This window comes from Leucopleurus acutus, assembly GCF_964270905.1.
Source record: "Leucopleurus acutus genome assembly, chromosome: 1".
Lineage (NCBI taxonomy): Eukaryota > Metazoa > Chordata > Mammalia > Artiodactyla > Delphinidae > Leucopleurus > Leucopleurus acutus.
The window spans coordinates 72746728-72765347 of NC_139142.1; the positions used below are offsets into that span (position 1 = coordinate 72746728).

An 18620-nucleotide genomic window follows, 5' to 3' on the forward strand; every position below is an offset into this window, starting at 1 on the left:
CATGGAAGCAACCTAAATGCCCACTGACAGATGAATGGATAAAGAAGATGTGGTACATATGTACAATAGAATATTACTTAGCCATAAAAAGGAATGAAATTGAGTCATTTGTTGATACGTGGATGGATCTAGAGACTGTCATACAGAGTGAAGTAAGTCAGAAAGAGAAAAACAAATATCATATATTAACGCATATATGTGGAACCTAGAAAAATGGTACAGATGAACTGGTCTGCAGGTCAGAAGTTGATATACAGACGTGGAGAACAAAAGTATGGACACCAAGGGGGGAAAACCGTGGTGGGGTGGGGATGGTGGTGTGCTGAATTGGGCGATTGGGATTGACCTGTATACACTGATGTGTATAAAATTGATGACTAATAAGAACCTGCAGTATTAAAAAAAAAAAAAACCCAACAAGTAATACTAAACTTTCTTTGGGTTATTTGTATGGAAATATGTCAATATAAATGTTTCAGACATTACATGAAATTTCTAAAAATCTTATATGTTCTGGTATAATGTTATAAGCCATAATTCTAGTTATTACTTTAAAATATATATCTCAGAAATAACTAAATTTCCTTGTCAATTGCATTATTATGAACTTTCATCAAATCTTTAACTGTGGTCCTTTTTAAGTCTTTCGTCATTTACAGAGAGTTCTGGGTGTATTCTGATGCTTTTGCAAAAATGTTCCTATAAAAGGGTTTCGTCTTCAAGGAATTTATGCAAAAGACTCTGACAAGTACAGGTTTCTGGTAACTGCCTATACTGCTGAACTGAATGAATAAGCATTTTCAGAACTCGAATGAAAAACTGATGAATTCATAAAAGTGCTAACAAAAGATAAAGATGAAAAAAATTAATTACATGGGACTGAGTGAACTGATGAGGATTATAATTTTTGTGACTTTGTTTGAATTTTAAAAAAAGGTAAATAGAAAAAAAATTAAAATAGATCTCCCTGCCCTTTTTTTTAAGTTTATGGTACTAAAACCCAAATCCAGTTTTTTTCATAATTGGTTTTCCTTTAAATTAGTTTGGATAAATGGGGCTTTATTGTACAGTTATTCCTAAGTGGTTAAACTGATTATAGAATACAAATAGTCCATGCAAAACTATTACCAGATTTCTGTTTTAAGAGTGCCCTGAGATGACCATGTTTACTCAACTCCGAGTATAGACTGCCTTAGGTTTATCAATCGTTTATTTTTGAGATGATTTTCCTGCTTTTTTCCAAACATGATGAGTATTTTGTACTTCATATATCTACATGTGTGTTTAATATAGGAAATACCTGCTGAAAATTCTATTTAAATTGACTCTTTGCTAGCTATAGAATTAGGAATTTTGATTACCAAGATACATCCTGAAGTCTAGGATGATATAAAGAAATTATGTTTATATTTGTTGGTGTGGTCTGTGGGCTTTTAAAAAAAAATCCTCCTTTCTCTTCCATTGTCACTTTTCAATATACCTTATTGTTTTCCCCTCATTTTCCTATACATTTAAATTTATTTTCATTGTTTTCAAACAGTGACTGAACACAACGTTATAGCTTTATCTCAAATTGCTCTCTCAGGAAGGTCTTCTCAATCACTTAACGTAAAATATGCCAGCATAATATATTTTTTAAAGCACATATTGAGCGGAACCAATGTGAATGCAACATCAGTGAAGTAAGACTGGTCTCTGCTCTATTCTCAGAGACTGTAGTTCAAAAAGTAGTTGACATTATTTGCAGTGGTTGACAGCCTCTTCTCAGACTGTTTGAATAAATTTGGGTATTAATGTGCTTCCTGCCTATTTAGAGAGAATTACTGTTCTATCTGCCTCAGGAGACTTTTATTTCCAGATTTAACTCAGCACAATATGATGGGCCCCAACTTTTGAGTTCAGCATCCTTCTTTACAAGGCATGCCTTGATTTAATGAACATGTGTTCAGCTGTCTCTGAGGTGCACACAGCAAGTATACACAGATCTAAGTATCTCCTGAGAGCTTCAAGACGCTTAGCCCCAAGATAAAAGAGGAGACATGCAAAGAAACTGGGTACTTTTTCCAAAGTTCCTAGAGTAGGTGTGGTCTTAGGGAGGTAGAGGGATAGACATTCACTGAGCACCTGTAGGCACTTTGTATACATACATCTTCATCTTAACTTCTACAACCACCACATGAGGTGGAGTTACAGATGAGGAAACTAAAGATCAGAGAATTTAAAACACTCCCTCAAAGTCATTCTGCCAGTTTGTCAAGGTCACAGTGCTTGGCACATAGCATGCACTCAAATGAATAGTTCTGAATACTGAATGAGTCTTTCAGGGAAGCAATTTTCACCATGCACCAAGAGCCTCAAAAACGTGCATGTCCTTTGAACCAGCAGTTTAATCTTGAGGAACTATCAGAGTTATGGACAAAGATTGTGTGTGTGTGCATGTAAATGCAAGAAAGTAACTGCAGCCTCATTTTAAAAACAAAACCTTCCTAATAATTAGTGATGCTGAGCCTCTTTTCATGTGTCTGTCGGCCATCTGTGTGTCTTCTTTGGAAAAATGCCTATTCAGATCCTCTGCCCATTTTTTAATGTTTGTTTTTTATTGTTATTAAGTTGTACGAGTTCTTTATTTTATTAATCCCTTATCAGATATATGATTTGCAAATACCTTGCTCTATTCCATAAGTTGTCTTTTTCGTTTTTTTTTTTTTGATGGTTTCCTTTAATGTGCAGAAGCTTTTTAGTTTCATGTAATCCCATTTGTTTAATTTTGCTTTTGCTTCCCTTGCCTGAGGAGACATATCAGAAAGATACTGGTAAGACCAAAGTTAAAGAGCATACTGCCTATGTTCTCTTCTAGGATTTTTATAGTTTCAGGTCTTACATTCAAGCGTTTACTCCATTTTGAGTTGATTTTTGTGTATGGTATAATATAGTGGTCTAGTTTCATTCTTTTGTATGTGGCTGTCTAGTTTTCCCAGCACCATTTACTGCAGAGACAATCTTTTCTCTGTTGCATGTTCTTCGCTCCCTTATTGTAGATTGATTTTTCATGTGTGTGTGGATTTGTTTCTCGGCTCTCAGTTCATTTCCAGTGATCTGTATGTCTGTTTTTCTGCCAATACTATACTGTTTTGATCAAATATAACTTTGCAGTATAATTTTAAGTCAGGGAGTGTGATACCTCCAGCTTTGTTCTTTGTTGTCAGGATTGCTTTGGCCATCTGGGGTCTTTTGTGGTTCCATATAAATTTTAGGATTTTTTGTTCTAGTTCTGTGAAAAATGTCATTGGGATTGCATTTAACCTGTAAATTTCTTTAGGTAATGGATATTTTTAAGTGTTAATTCTTCCAGTCCATGAGCATGGAATATCTTTCCACGTCTTTGTGTCTTCAGTTTCTTTCAACAGTGTCTCACAGTTGTCAATGTGTAGATCTTTTACCTCCTTTGTTAAATTTATTCCTAGGTATTCTTTTTGTTGCAATGGTAAATGGAACTGTTTTCTTAATTCTACTGGTTATTAGGGAAATTTAAATTAAAATCACAATGAGATATTACCTCATGCCCATTAGAATGGTTATTTTCAAAAAGGTGTTAGAGAGGGTGTGGAGAAAGGGAAACCCTCAGCACTGTTGCTGGGAATGTAAATTGGTGCAGCCACTATGAAAAACAATATGGAGAGTCCTCAAAAAATTAAGAATAAACTACCATATGATCCAGCTATTCCATTTCTGGGTATTTATCTGAAGAATATGAAAACACTAATTCAAAAAGATCTATGCACCCCTGTGTTCACTGCAGCATCGTTTATAAAAAGCCAAGATATGGAAACACTAAGAGCCTACTGATGGATGAATGGATAAAGAAGATATGGGGTGTGTGTGTGTGTGTGTGTGTGTGTGTGTGTGTGTGTATAGACAATGGAACTCAGCCATAAAAAAAATGAAATCTTGCCATTTGTGACAACACGGATGGACCTTGAGGGTATTATGCTAAGTGAAATAAATCAGAAAGAAAAATACAAATACAGTACGATTTCACTCATATGTGGAATATTTTTTAAGTTAAAATTAATTTTTAAAAAAATGAACAAGCCAAACAAAAGGAAAACAGATACATAGATACAAAGAACAGAGTAGTGGTTACCAGAGAGGAAGGGGGTCGGAGGAGGATGAAATAGATAAAAAGGGGGTCAAGTGTATGGTGACAGATGGAAACTAAGCTTTTGGTGGTGAGCACACTGCAGTGTATACAGAAGTTGAAATATAATGGTGTGCATGGAAGGAAGGAAGGATGGACACTTTTGAACACGCACCCAATAATGAAAAGGGAAATAATTGAATAAATTACAACAGTGTTATGTAGCCATTATAAACAGTATTTTCAAAGAATTTTTCATGGCATGGGAAAGTACCCACAATAGGATACAATACTAAATATATATAGTATGGCTACAACCATGTTTTAGAAAAACATAGACAGAAAAATTACTAGAATAAAATGCACCATAAATGTAAATGTGGTTATCTCTAAGCAATTGAATACTACGCAATTTTATTGCCTTTTTATAGTAATATGTATTCTAAATTTTATATAGTAAATTGTTTTAGCTTGTAATAATGACAAGATGTTTACTTTTGTATTATGGCGTTAAGAAATGCTTTAGGAACTGCTACACTGAAGTCTTCATTCCATACAGTTAATGCAGACTGTATTAATCTCAAATACAAGAAAATTCCCATGGAGAGCCAAATATAACAGTGAGTAAGAGAACTGGCTCTGGAGCTGGGCTTCCTGAGTTCAAAACCTAGCTCTGCTCTTCACTTACCATGGGATCCTTGGTGCACTGCTAACCCTCTCTCTGTCCGTTGGTGCTCGCGTTGGTAAAAACGGGATCAGTGATGTGTCATCGCATAAGGCTGTTGTGAGGAGCAGATGTTAGTAAGTGCCTAGAACGTAGTAAGTGGTCAGGCAACTGCTATTCTTGCATTGGATTTAAAAGCTATTTAACTTCTGTTATTTTTAGACCTTGTAGTTGTTTATTTTAAGGCTGGTAACAACAGATTTTTCACCAACTTTCTCTTCACGTTCACTATAGCAAAAGCATTCCCCTTTTTGCATTTTGTTGTTGACTTAATTCACTGAATTCCTGGCACAATCTCTAGGTGAGATAGCTGGCTTCATTAGACACAGACTAAACCCTTAGTCATTTGGCAAGTTTATAATTTGAAGACCTAGTTAGATCATGTAACAGCATCAGTCATGTGTCCAACCCTCTGCTAAGCCATGGAGAAATCATTAGAAGGATGATATATTTTTCCTGCCTCTAAGCCAACCAACATTTATTGAGTCTCTCCTGTGTGCCAGGGATTGCAAATACAAAAGTGAGAAAGGCCCAGACCCTGCCTTCAAGGAGCTCACACCAGATACCCAGCAATTACATGCATTATGATAAATGCACCATTTGAAATAGACACAAGATACTGTGTATGTTGGGGGCAACAATGGTTTAGGGTGGGCTAGACATGACAGTCTTTCCTAGGAAAGGGGTCTGAAGTGTACTGAAGCACACAGGAGTAAGTGGGAAGGCTGAGATGAGACTCAGAGTTCACACAGAGGTAGCAGTAAGCACAAAAGCATACAGGTAAAAGAAACATGACACATCTGCGAAAATTTAGGTAATCTGGCAAGGCGTGGGATTGGAGATCGCTAGGGAGAGGAAAAATGGATGAGGTTCTAAGATAAGCTGAGAGTGAGGCAGGGCAAAGTTCTCAATTTTTTCTTGGAAGCAGTGAGAAGATGGTAACAAATCTGCCTTTTTAAAAGTGTACTACAGAAATGTGTGGAAGATGAACCAGAAAAGGTGTGGGGACACCTAACAACAAAAGGCTATTGCTGTATCTCTGAAGGCAAGAGGGACTGGATCCACAGAGAGATAATGAAGCTGGCAAAGAGGGCAGAGAGTAGAGGGCTGGACAGCAGGTGACTTGTAGTCGTATGTGGTAAAAGTGAGGGAGGAATCTGGACTGGGCTCCCAGATTTCTGAATTGAGGAGAAAGCTGGGCAGATAGGGGAGTTATTGACTGAGCAGGGGACCCCAAAGGAAAAGCAGGTGTGATAATGGGGTCAGGTGTAGACATACCGAATTCAATATGATTTTCAGTGACTCACCTGAAGTTGCCCAGTAAGAAAACGTGGGTCTGGAGCCTCAGCAGCACAACCTAGAAAAAAGCAAAAATTTGGTCATTGAAGCCATGAGCTGAGTAGAATTGTCCTAGGGAGAGTCTGCAGAATGAGAAAGAGAAGAGGGCCAAGGACAGAACCCTGGAATTACAGCATTTGCAAGGTATCAGAGAGAATAGAGCAAGCAAGCGGGAGACCCGAATCTAGAGGAGGAAGATTCAGGATTTAGGGAATGGTCAGCAGAGCGAAAGGTGCCCTCAGGGAATATATAATCCAGCTGGGAAGTCATCGCATCTATGGGTGAAGAAATGAGGTAGAAGAGTTGCCCATGACTGTACTTGATCAGTCACCCAAGAAGGATACAGACAGTTCTTACAAAGTTGAGAAGAGAATGTAATTGACCTGAACCGTGATAAAGGCGATGGGACTTCACTGAGCCTGAAATACAGGTAGAATTGAAACCAGGGGAGGACATTTCAACTGAGGTGATGAGATTTGTTCAAATCCATCCTCGTGGCTGAAAATAACTGAAGGTGGATTTTTTATAGATAGTGGTCAGCAGTGTCATCACTGAATAATGAAGACAGCATTTGGTTCTCTTTTAGTTATAACAACTCTTGGTTAAACAGTATCATATAAAACTGGGTGCAGTGTTGATCTGATGTCTGTACAAGATTAAGGAAGTCATGACAGGAAAACAGTATGGCTCACACAAAGCAGATTCATTCTAGAAACACAGATGTGTCTCACTTTGAGGGCACCATGAGGGTCAGTTCCGATGGGGAGAAAACCTATCCTGGTTATATACCCTCTTGATTTTATGATAACTAATTCTAAAATCCCTTTGGTTTAATGCAGCTGTTCCTGGCTGTGGAGTTGCAGGTACCCTGCCCCATCTTTTCTCTAGTCTCTGGCGGCTAAGCTGTGGGCATGTGGAAGGAAGCAGGAAGGGGAGATTTTCTTGTGCCCTCCCCCAACTTCTCTGCACCTTCAGTCCCTTCACTGTCTTATTCTTTCCCATTGGCCTGTTCCTTCTTGGGAGCACCTGGCTTGCAATGCAGCTTAGGCAATAACTCTTCATTTACCAAGAGGAATAGGTTTCTTTAGGACAGAAACAGTCAGGCATTACCTTGGGAAATAACCTGTCAAAACCTATCTATGCTGGTGTTCTCACAATTCTGTCATAGTGATTGCTTTCCATGACCAATGCCACACCTGCAGAGAGGAAGGCACAGAATAAGGAAAAGGCATTGGGAAACCAGGTTCCAGTGCTAGCTATGTCACTTCCCTAGTGACATGATCTTGTGGAAGCCCTGAACCTCACCTAGTCTCAGTCTTCCCAGTAGAATTTCTGTGAAAATCAAATGAGACAATATTTGTAAAGATGCTTTATGATTGCAAAATGCTATTCAAATATTAAGCAGTGGTGATAGGCTATAATCATAACCATGATATGAAAGCAAATGGGAACCCAGATTTCTCCTCCTAAATCTGTTCTGAAGACCGAGACAGACCTTCCATTCCAGCCCTTGCATTCAGCCAGTTTCTCCAGAGCCACATCTCCTCTGTTAATCTGTGCTGACTTATCTTGGCTCCAGTAGTGGTTGAGGCAGCTGAGTAATAGTAAGCTAACTCCATTCTCCTCCCCTTAGTGCAGAGTGGAAGCCCTTGAAATCCACCCCTAAAGAAGAAAAATGGAAAACAATTTACAAAGTGCTTCCTCTGGGGCAGGCACTTTCTTTGCCTGAGATCCTTTTCCACAAACCACAGACTGTTCCCACAGAGGAGAAATGAGGAAGCCTTTGCAGCTGAGACCAGTGGAAATTACGTTTCTATTAAAAGCTGTCTGTGGCTAGATGCATCCATCCCAGGTACAAAGTTAAATGATGTAATAAAAACGTATTCAAAGATACAAAGCTATTACATAAAATGCCATTTAACCGTCTTGCACTCAGCATTAACAAAATACAGCTATAAATCTCCTTTGGTTGTAATCTGGCAAGTTTCTAGGTCTCCATGGGTTACGCACCTGCCAGTTCGTCACTGTTGGATCTCTTTTCCAGTCCTGGTACCTGGGATGTCACGAATGCGTAACCATTTGAAATGTGATGGTTTTCAACTTTCTCAGTATCATCATTCATGAATCTGGGAGTGCCAAGTTCCTTCTAGGACAGGTTTCTGTCACTGTTTTTTATCTGCTGGCTAAGTACAGTGCTGAGGCCCCATATTTCATATACTTGAGATCAGAGGCACAGAGGACCAACCAACCAGGCCATGGCTCGGGATTCAAGGTTGGGAACTGACATATCTCCTCTGAACTTTGAGACTGATCCACAGCTTCTTACGTGGGGCTATGCATATAGGGGTGAAGGGGTAAAATGGAAGGGAACAGTTGAAAGGAATACAGAGCATCCTATCTGGAGAAGTTCTGTACTCCCAATTTTCCTGTGGTTATCCATCTAAACCCCAGGTCAAGAGGAAATGCTCCTATGATCCAGATATGTCTCACTGAACTTGCCTAATTCTATGGACTTGTCAGGGTTCCCATCTACCTTTGCAAGCCAAGTCCTAAATTCAGATGGACCCCGCTCTTCTGAGTCTCACCAAACAGAATGCCGGCAGAACGGAAACGGGTGCTGTCAGTGACGGGGCTGCGAAAGCAGCCTTCAGCACTTGCCCAGGTGCTACGGTCAGTGGGTATTCTTCCTAAAAGCGAGTCAGCCAGACCAAGTCAGAAGAAAAGTCGGCTTGTTTCCTAGACACTCAAGGCCTTTCCAGAGTCTGACCCACCTTGCTTTTGCGGGGTGCTCACCCTGGGTGGGGGTGTCACTGTCGGTCAGCCGAGCCAGCTTCTGATGCTCTTCCGGTCCCCTTTCAGGAAATAGCATCCTCCATTCAGCGGCCGACAGCGTGACCAGTGCAGTGCAGAAAGCGAGCCAGGCCTTGAACGAGCGTGGGGAGCGCTTAGGCCGCGCAGAGGAGAAGACGGAAGACATGAAGAACAGCGCCCAGCAGTTTGCAGAAACTGCACACAAGGTGGGTCCCGCAGCGCGGCCGAGGGCTCAGCTCTGGGTTGTCAGGGAGCTTTGGCGCCCAAAACTTTATTTCAGGATGTTTCCCAGGTGGGAGGGACAAAGTCAAGCCTTTTTTTTTTTTTGGCCCCTGTATACAGTTTCCTTCTGCTACTTAGTAAGTACCAGAGTTGGGAAGATTTCTTCTTGGACCTGTTTCTTTGGTTATCTCGTTTCTGCTGTCTTCATCCCTGTCTCTGACCCCGTATCTTTGGGAAATGTGGACCATCTTTACTTCCTACCCAGAAGTTTAAGGCTCCCATTTCTGGGAACAGGATGGGGGTGGGGGTAGGACAGGTGTAAGAATATCCCTCCTCTGTTAGCCAGTGCTTGAAAGAGGACTGTGGGCCCTTGTGCTTACTTTTCCATGCTGTCATGAGCCTCGCATCCTGTGTTCTTATCTCTTTACTATACAAAAAAGCAAATTCTAGTCCCAGGGCACCTCAGGGCTAGTTTCCCCTGTGGAGGGGCCTTGGACCTCCTAAGGCTGACCTGACTAGTGCAGAGCTGCCTGCAAAATTCCCACCTGCCTCTGGGTCCAGAGAATGGTGTTTTCCACATGCCTCAGGTGTACACATGCACTGAAAATGTGCCTTTCTGAAGGGGAAGGGGGAGTTTTTATTGGCAGCCAGCTATCTAAGGCAGTCACAAACCAAAGGAAAGAGAAGCCCTGTTGGTCAGGTGATAAAAGAGGATTTATTACTGTTCTTGTACTTTGGATCAAAGGGCAGCTCCTTTCTGGCTAGTGATTTTGAATTCAGGTTTCCAGAAACAACTTTTGCTGATAATTGTTGGCATGTCAGACTCATGATCTGGCCTTTCAAGATAGGCTTTTCAGGTGACCTTTGGGGAAAAAAATTAACGTGCTTCAAAAGAAAACCCCGCTTTTGCTGAGGAACCAAGAATGGACAACCTGAAAAGCAACGGGAAAAATCTCCCCAGGTCAGCCAGGCCGGCCCCTTCCCGAGGCTTAAGCCCAGGCCCGACTGCAGATCCAGATCTGAGTGGGTGCATCTAGCCTGCCCTTCCTGCATCCCCTTTGCACAGCCCTGTCTCGTTGTGTCATCAATTCCCTATCATGACAGTGTCTTGCTGTACTGCTGCCTTAGGGGCCCATTTGGAGTTCAAACCTGGCTGAAAATGCAGGCAGCCCTGCGGGGGGCCAGAGCCTGTCTTGCTGCGGCTGTCACAGAGGGAACAAGCTCAGAATTGTGGTTCCCCTCGTCCCTTCTGCAGCCTTCGTGATACAGAAATAATGATGGAGTGGAGATGTTAGAATTCCTACCCAACTTCATTTATAGCAACAGCAACTGTAGTGATTTAAAAGGGGGATGGGCAGTGGAAGTCTGGGGGAACATTTAAAGTGTTGATTTGGAGAAGAGAAGACTACAGGAATTATTTTTTAATTGTCTTCAAGTCTGGGAAGGGCGATACTGCAGCAATTCTTTTTCGTGTCTTGTTATACAGAATAGAGCACTCAATGGTGCACTGATAACATTCTACTAAAATAAGAGTTTAGATTAATGATGAGGCCGTGAACCAGGTTACCAAGGAAGTCTGTGAAATCATTCTTCCTAATGCGGAGTAGACAATACCTGGAGGTCATCCATGTCACTATCCGCCCCAGAGGAGGTCATACAAACACTGGGTTGAATAACCTAACCAGATGGCCAGAATTCTTGGCCCTGGTCACCCTGTTTCCCTGATACTGTGGCCAAGTTTGCTAGGTAGTTGGGAAGACAGTATGGTATGGAAGTTAACATCTTGTGTTTGATCTAGCAACTCCATGACCTTGGGCAGGGGCTTAATTTCTCTAAGCCCCAGTTTCCTCATCAGTAAAATAGGGCTAACTAATAATAGTACCTTTCTCCTAGGGTGTTGAGAGAATTGAATACATTCAAACCTATAAATTGGTTAGTACAATACTTGGTGCATATAAACCTCAGTTAATATTAGTTATAATTGTTTCCATAAAAATGGTTTCTGCTGAGCCTGCTCCAATCCATCACGTGATGAGCACTGTAGAGGACTGGAGAAATGTGACTGAGGATCCCAGCACAGGGGTGGGGAGGGACTGGTGGTGAAGATTTTGTGCCCTCCAAAGGGGGGGTGGGAGGGCCTCCTGCTGAATGCTGACACTTTCTAAACACAGAGCAGCCCTTGCAAACAGGACCTGTCAGAACAGAAACTGATTAGGCCCCCAAAGGCACAGGGGTCTCTGGCTTTGACCACTGGGAGGGTTGGCACCAGCCAGTTACCTATTTCCGTAGAGATGGATGCGGCAGGGGGCAGTCTCCACTTACTCTGGCTTCCTCTCCTGTGGGTGGCGTAAGGGTTGGGGGGGAGGGGCTGCTAGTGTCTCTTACTGTGTTAGAGGGAGTGGGAGAGAGACACAATAATAACCAGACTTGCCGTTTTCTGAAACTGCACGTCTGGGATGTGTGCTTATGAATCACCAGCATGGGCAGGATTCCTCAGGAGGAGGTTGACCTCTTGAGATAAGGGGTGGCTATTTTCCCAGGGACCAGGACTCCTGATTTGTCCCACTAGTGTAGGCTGTCTGTGAAGATGTCATTTCACTGGCCAAGCCCCTACCAGGCCTACTGGTGAGGAGAGAGTTCAGAGATGGAACCCAGGCCTTCCACCACTGCCTCCCCAAACATGGCTCTGTTGACTCATAAAGAGTGGGCTGTGTTTAGACGTCGAGACACAGTGCACTTGTTAGAGCCCTGACAGAGAAAGGCAGTGCTGGGTGACAGTTCCTCTGGGCTCCCTGGTTGAACAAGAGCATGCAACCTCAGCTGGAGAGTAGGGCACACCTTCTGGACTGCAACAGAAGAGGCTATCTGTGGCTTTCTCGATTTTCCCAGGACTCCTACAGTGACCCGGGTACATTAGTGAGTGGATCACCTTTGTAGGAGCCTGCCATCGAGACATGTGGGCGCTTGACTCCTGCAGAGCCAATGGAAATGTGTCTGCAACCCCTCTCCCCCAGCTGTGTTCAGCCTGGCTTGGGAAGCGTGGTTCCTTCCTGAACTATGAGCTTGGTACAGTCTCAGACCTTAGGGAAGTCAAGCTCAGCCGCAGAGCAGGCCTGCTCACTCTCCTCTGCTTCAGAAAGTGCAGCAGTGCAGTGTGTGCAGTGCTTTGACGCCTGTGTTGGCTGGTGAGTCAGCAGGCGAGAGGGATACCCACACCTAGGCATCCTCAGATGCTGTTTATTTCCCACAGAAAAGAACAGTGATCTGCCCTGTTCTGCACACGCGCACATTTGTAGGGGAGGGAGTGGTGAGTGGCATTTCCCTCACTGGCAGGGAGTGGCTGCCTCTGTCCCTACCACGGTCATCTACTCCCTGTGGGTCTGAGCTAGAAGGGACCTCAAGAGGCCAGGCCTCTTAAAAAATACCCCCTGTATGAGTAACAACTTTTTCTATTATTGTTTTTTTCTATTATTGTTGTTATTATTATTTAGATGGAGTCATTTACACAGCTTTGAAAGAGAAAGCTTTCCATGAAACATTAAGAAAACAAAAATATAGCAAAAGGAAGTTTTTAACTTCTCTTCTGTAGGAACTCTGACATCTACATTAATCCACAAGCATTTGAGTTGGAGATGATATTTATAGACATGAGGAAACCGAGGTATGGGGCAATTGTGACTTCGAGCTCAAGGTCATACAGCAGATTTGTAGCAGGGAAGCAACAGCATCGTGCCTTCCATATTCTAAAGCTTCTAACTCCCAGGAAGTTAAAGAAAAAACAAAACAAAAAGAGGTAGCGTGGAAATGATGCGCCTTTATGCAAAACTACCTCAGATGGCAAAATGTCCAATCCATATGTACTTCTGCAAAGCTAACTGGCACGGGCCCGCCCGGCTGGGGCTCCCCTCAGCCAGTCCCAGCTGCACCGGAGAGGTAACCAGGGTCTGGTGTGAGAAGCAACACGACTGCTGCTGAGGATTAATGACTGTGGGTAAATTGGCAAAGCCCATCAGCTGAAGGTTAACAGCTGAGTGAATAACAGGACAGCAGCACTGATCAAATATTTATGCTTGGTATTCATTATGCACAACACTTAACAGCTCTGTTGATTTGAATGGTCCACATTGCTAAATAATGTATTAAAACTAGAGACAGAGCAAGAAGTGGAGGCCATACAGTGGAGGGGCTCGGAGTGTGGCCAGGGAGTGGGACGGATCTGAGAGCGAGCCCTGACTCTGCCATTTCCACCACCATGTTTCCTGGACTGTAAACTCTTCGAGTTCAGGAATTAACCTTGGCAAAAACCCACGGCACTGAGCACAGCAGCCTGGACACACTCAGGGCTTCACAAACGCCATCTGACACCCACAGCACTGAGCACAGCAGCCTGGACACACTCAGGGCTTCACAAACGCCATCTGACACCCGCAGCACTGAGCACAGCAGCCTGGACACACTCAGGGCTTCACAAACGCCATCTGACACCCACAGCACTGAGCACAGCAGCCTGGACACACTCAGGGCTTCACAAACGCCATCTGACACCCACAGCACTGAGCACAGCAGCCTGGACACACTCAGGGCTTCACAAACGCCATCTGACAGTTGACTGGCTGGTGGCATCAGCACTGCCAAAGGTCCTTGGGGGTATTCACTTAGGCTGGCTTCACCAGGTACAGGCACCCGGAGCTCTTCCAGCTGACGCTGCCCAAGTAGAGATTAATTTAGCGACATGACTACCCCCAGTAACTCCAGCCCCAGTCTCAGGGACTAATCCCTAATCCCAGACTCTAGACACATGAGGGATCACAATTCAGCCTCAACCCTGCTTCTGCTTCACGTCAGTATATGGGCTCCTTGGAAGGGATGTGGCTAAGGAAAGCAATGTCAGATTAATTTTATGTTTTGTACCTGCATACATTTCCTTAAATATATTATCATGGGCTCCAGCTGGGCTTGGGAAGCTACTGAATGATACAGTGGTATTTGGTGTTCCCATTTATACAGATCTAACATTTCAATAAACCACATTTTTCAAATACCAGTGAGAGCAGTAAGTCAAGGTCTGAATTTGGTCTATTGTTCAGTCCTGGTTGGTAAAACAGTCTAATTGTCAAGTGCTTTGGACCTGGTTGAATGTCCAGGATATTACGTGGATTACTGCAGCTTGTCTGTTTCTCTACAGTTGGTGATTTTTAATACTTTACGAGATGTCAGTAAATACATTTGGAAAGTGTTGGTCTTCCTGGATAACTAGTAACCTGGGAGCCCAGAGGCCTTTGTTTCTAGGGTAGGTCACTCATTCTGCCTCTACTTTGGCTCTTCCATTTGCTCCTTCAGTGGCATGAAGGAACATCACGTAGCACGCTCCCTGACCTGGACACATACACAACACTGGAAGGACGAGTAACAAATGCAGTGCTCAGTGGACTGTTTAGGGACACGCTGCACATGTACCAAGTGCCACTGTGCACGGTAATGGTGATCTGCCTCAGCAAGAAGAATCTTGGTGTCGCTTCTCATCGTGGATGTGGGGAAGGAGCAGCAAAGGAACTCTCCCCACTGCTGATAACATCTTACTTGTGTCCCTTTCTCTCCTTAGCTTGCCATGAAGCACAAATGTTGAGAAACTGCCTCTCCTGGTGACCTCTGAAGAGAAAATGAAGTTTGTTCAGCAGTTTTTACAAGAATTCTGGACCTCCGCTTGCTTTTTTTTTCCCCAAAATGTGGATATTTAGGTTATTTTTCCTTTTCAGATGTTAATATGAGAGAAAAGGTGTTGTGTTTATACGTTTCCCTAATAATCTTGCTAAGAAATGCTGCAAGCATCAGCTTTATTTTTTTCCCACTGTGTGTATGCGTGTGTCTGTATGTGTTTTCTCTTTAAGGCTTTCTCTCTTTTTTTTGGTAGTTTGAATATGAAATTCGGACCAAATGATATATTGAGCTAGGTCTAAACTGTATTTTTTTCCTGATATTAAGCAGGAAGACATTTTAATGTGGTGACGTCAGATGTTATTGTTCCTGGTTGGAAATAAAAGTCAAGCAGTGATTGGCTTCACTCAGTCTCTTAGGTACTCTTAATTTGAAGGTTAAGATTCTAAATCCTGAGACACAAATCTGTATTAGAAAAAACAATTGGATTTATCAGGGGAAACAGCAGTCTTAGATTTTGCTTTTTGTGTAGGAACTTTTTGCATGAGCCATCACCAGCATTCAAAAAAACAAATCAGAATCACAGATAGAAATCTACTTTCTGAGCTACAGTTTAAATTCTTCCATTACTTGTTTCCAGGCTGATTATTTAGAATTACCGTATAAAGGATAAAATTTTGAGATTAAAGACCTAAGGAAAAGCCCATTTAAAAACCTCTGTGCATTCATGAATGTTTCTTTGTCACTGTCCCAAATTACGGTAGCCGGTCTTGAAAAGAGCTTGGATTTTTATCAAGAATTGATTTGTCCAGATAAAGGTCTGTGTAAAGGATAATGTGAAAAGATACTACATTTTAAATCTTTTTTCTCTTTTTACAAAGTCATGCCTGTTTAGAGACGCCTTCATGATGTCCTTGGGAAATGGCCTTCGGTTCTTGGTATCTGATTTTTGGAGGTTTTGATGTTGTTATTGCTATTAATCTAATTTAAAGTGTGGGTTTCTTGACAAATTGCATTTCATGGCAATTGCAACTTGCCTGGTCTGACATAAAACAGCACAGTCATGAAGCCTTTACATTGCAGTCAGACTGAATGGGGTTGGTTCATACAGCTCCTGATTTTGTATCACTCAACACAGGCCTGGATTTTCAGTCTGGGAGTTCGGTTTCTTAGAAGGTTAAAATGCTAAATATAAAAGCTGTGCTTTGTCGTCCTGAAACAAGGAGGCAAGCTGTACATCCCAGATACATATGCTCAGCCTCCCGCTGCGATGCACTGATTTTTTTAAGCTGCCTGGATCTTCAGGACCCCTTTCTATTCCTTCCTGCCCATTAAGGCCATGTGTATTGCAGGCTCTTACACAGCAGCATATGATGACTTTGGGATTATTTATGCTGATCTAAATAGCTTAAGTTCTCCTGATAAAAGCATTCCCAGGGAGATAGAAAATTGGGCTATTGTGGCGAAAAATGATCTTAGTCACTATGTGTCAAAAGGGAGATGGGATTTGCCAGAGACAAAATTTCTGAATCCTCTTAGGGAGATGATCCAGTTCAAGAAAACTCTCTGTAAAATTTATCGGGTAAACTATATAAATGTACTCTAATATTTTGTACTTTTCTTTTGGTGTCTTAAAAGTTTAAAGAAGCAAGGAACTTGCTGTCTGGTGAGTACCATTGGAAGCATTTACAATTTCTAAGAAAAGCTGAAAACATCACGCCACATAGGTTTTCTTTGCAGGCCTCAGTATAGAAAATGCACGTGCGCACGCGCACACACACAGATGTATTCATCTTCCCAAAGTGGATTCTAGCTTCAGACAGATAGTTGGTGTAAATAATTGAAGTGGTAAGTCTAAAACGCCCTGACAATCAGCGAAACTCGATTTGTCGCCACGTATCTAACATCAGTGTTTGTGAAGCTGCTTCTAGAGTAGCAGAGGGTGAGGTCATAAGCATACTGTGAAATGTGAGATTTTTCCTCTCCGGTAGACTTGTGACAGTTACTCTTCATAAATATAAGTACTCCACATCTTGCCCTCTTTCCTCACTCTCTGCTTATCCTTTTAGACTTAAGTCTTCTTGGAAATATCCGGGATTTGAAGAAAGCCTGTCTGCATTGTTTTTACCTTCCTCTATTGATTTGCTTCCAGACTGTGGTCATGTCCTTGACCTCCCTGTGTCCAAGTCCTACTACCTAGGCCTCTGCCCACAGAAGAGGCCAAACAGCAACCCCAGTCCCTCCCGGACCTCCTGACTTCTTGCACAGGAGCGAGTCCTGTGGTGACGTACATGAGGTTCTTTGCTATCCTTTTGTAGAAGGTGCTTCAATACAAAATATTAGTACAATCTAACCTAGAGAAAATTGCTAAAATGACTCACATTATTTGGGACCAATTCAGTGGCTTGCTAAAATACATTTAATTTCTTTGTTTCATTTCTGCACCTCACTACTGAGTTTTGGAAATACTACATTTCAGTGAAGGATTTCTTAAATTGTATTGACAACTCGTAAAGAAAAGAGACTTCCCAGTGTTCTCACTTCTTCCTGGAATGTAGCTGTAGTATTCTTCCCTAGTACTATTAGGTACCTGTGTACAGGAAGTAGACAGTGATTCAGGTTAACGTTTCATATTGAAGGTATTTGTAAAATGTAACAAGATCAGTAGTTAACTTTTTTAAGCTCTGAAAAAATAAAGATTATGTGTTAGACTTAAAATTACAGTGAAATCTGTCTTAATACTACTTTTGTGGCTAACAAAGGTTATGCATTTATGTAAAAATATTTACAGAATGCCCTCAATAAAGGATATTAAAGATAGGTTTCGCTTTTGAATTTTAGAATTGTGACACTGCTGATGTCTGTTGTACAGTTATTAATTCTTCAGAAGTTCCCTAAGATGTCAAATATCATTTCTGTTCCTTTCAGAGACAAGTAACACCTGCTCTGTGATTCACTAATACAGCAAACTCTAATTTTGTCATTAAATATTTGAACTCTGTGATGAAAGTTCGTTTCTCTCAGTTATTTGGGAAATCTCTCAAACACTACCAGATAGGTAGGCAACGTCACACTTTTGTTGCTAACGGGAAGACCCTGTGTGCCTCCAGGAGACCTAAGAATTGGGATTAGCATTCTGATAACATTTCTTCATGGACATTCTAATGGGAGAACTTGAAATGTAAAAAAGACTGAAGAGCTAACTAACCTTAATTTAGACAATGAGCTTCTATCCAGCAAGAGTTAAGTTTTTTTATTTTCTTCTCATGGGCAAAGCAGTTAAGCTGATTAGTAGTTGCCTTTCTGCTGATATTAGTGATGTGCTCAACTCAAGTACATATTACTGCATGTGCCCTCATTCAGCAGACTATTTTCATGTCCTTTTAAATTGGAAAGAAGACTTGATCAAATTATGTCAATCTATTTTTATGGGAAAGCAAATGCAACTTATTGCATCGCCATTTGCTTTCAAGGAAGTGGCTTTGGTGATCGCTGTAGCAAAACAACCCTCTGTAGGTTGGCACAGACACAGTGAAGCAGGCAGACTTTGAAATATTTCCTGGGAGGACTGCAGGTGGAAGGGAAAGGCTACCACCTCCACTCTCCAGAGAAAAAAGGATAGAGAGATGGTTTGCCTAGATGAGGACTTGGCCTTTAGTTAATTAGGTATTTAAAGGCACCGTTCTTGTGAACTAATTATAAACCCACTGACATGCAAAGATGACCTTTTCT

General features: G+C 42.0%; 1 protein-coding gene across 5 annotated transcripts in view; it reads left to right on the top strand.

Moving 5' to 3' along the window:
- Positions 1-17879, top strand: part of STXBP6 (syntaxin binding protein 6) — a 275659-nt gene extending 257780 nt beyond the window's left edge. For all 5 annotated transcript variants that reach the window (XM_082832513.1, XM_082832514.1, XM_082832512.1 and 2 more), the window contains 2 exons: positions 9060-9217; positions 14836-17879. In XM_082832513.1, coding sequence (XP_082688639.1) covers positions 9060-9217; positions 14836-14859 — 182 coding nt within the window. In that variant the 3' untranslated portion in view covers positions 14860-17879. The remainder of the gene's footprint in view (positions 1-9059; positions 9218-14835) is intronic.
- Positions 17880-18620: the final 741 nt, after the last annotated feature.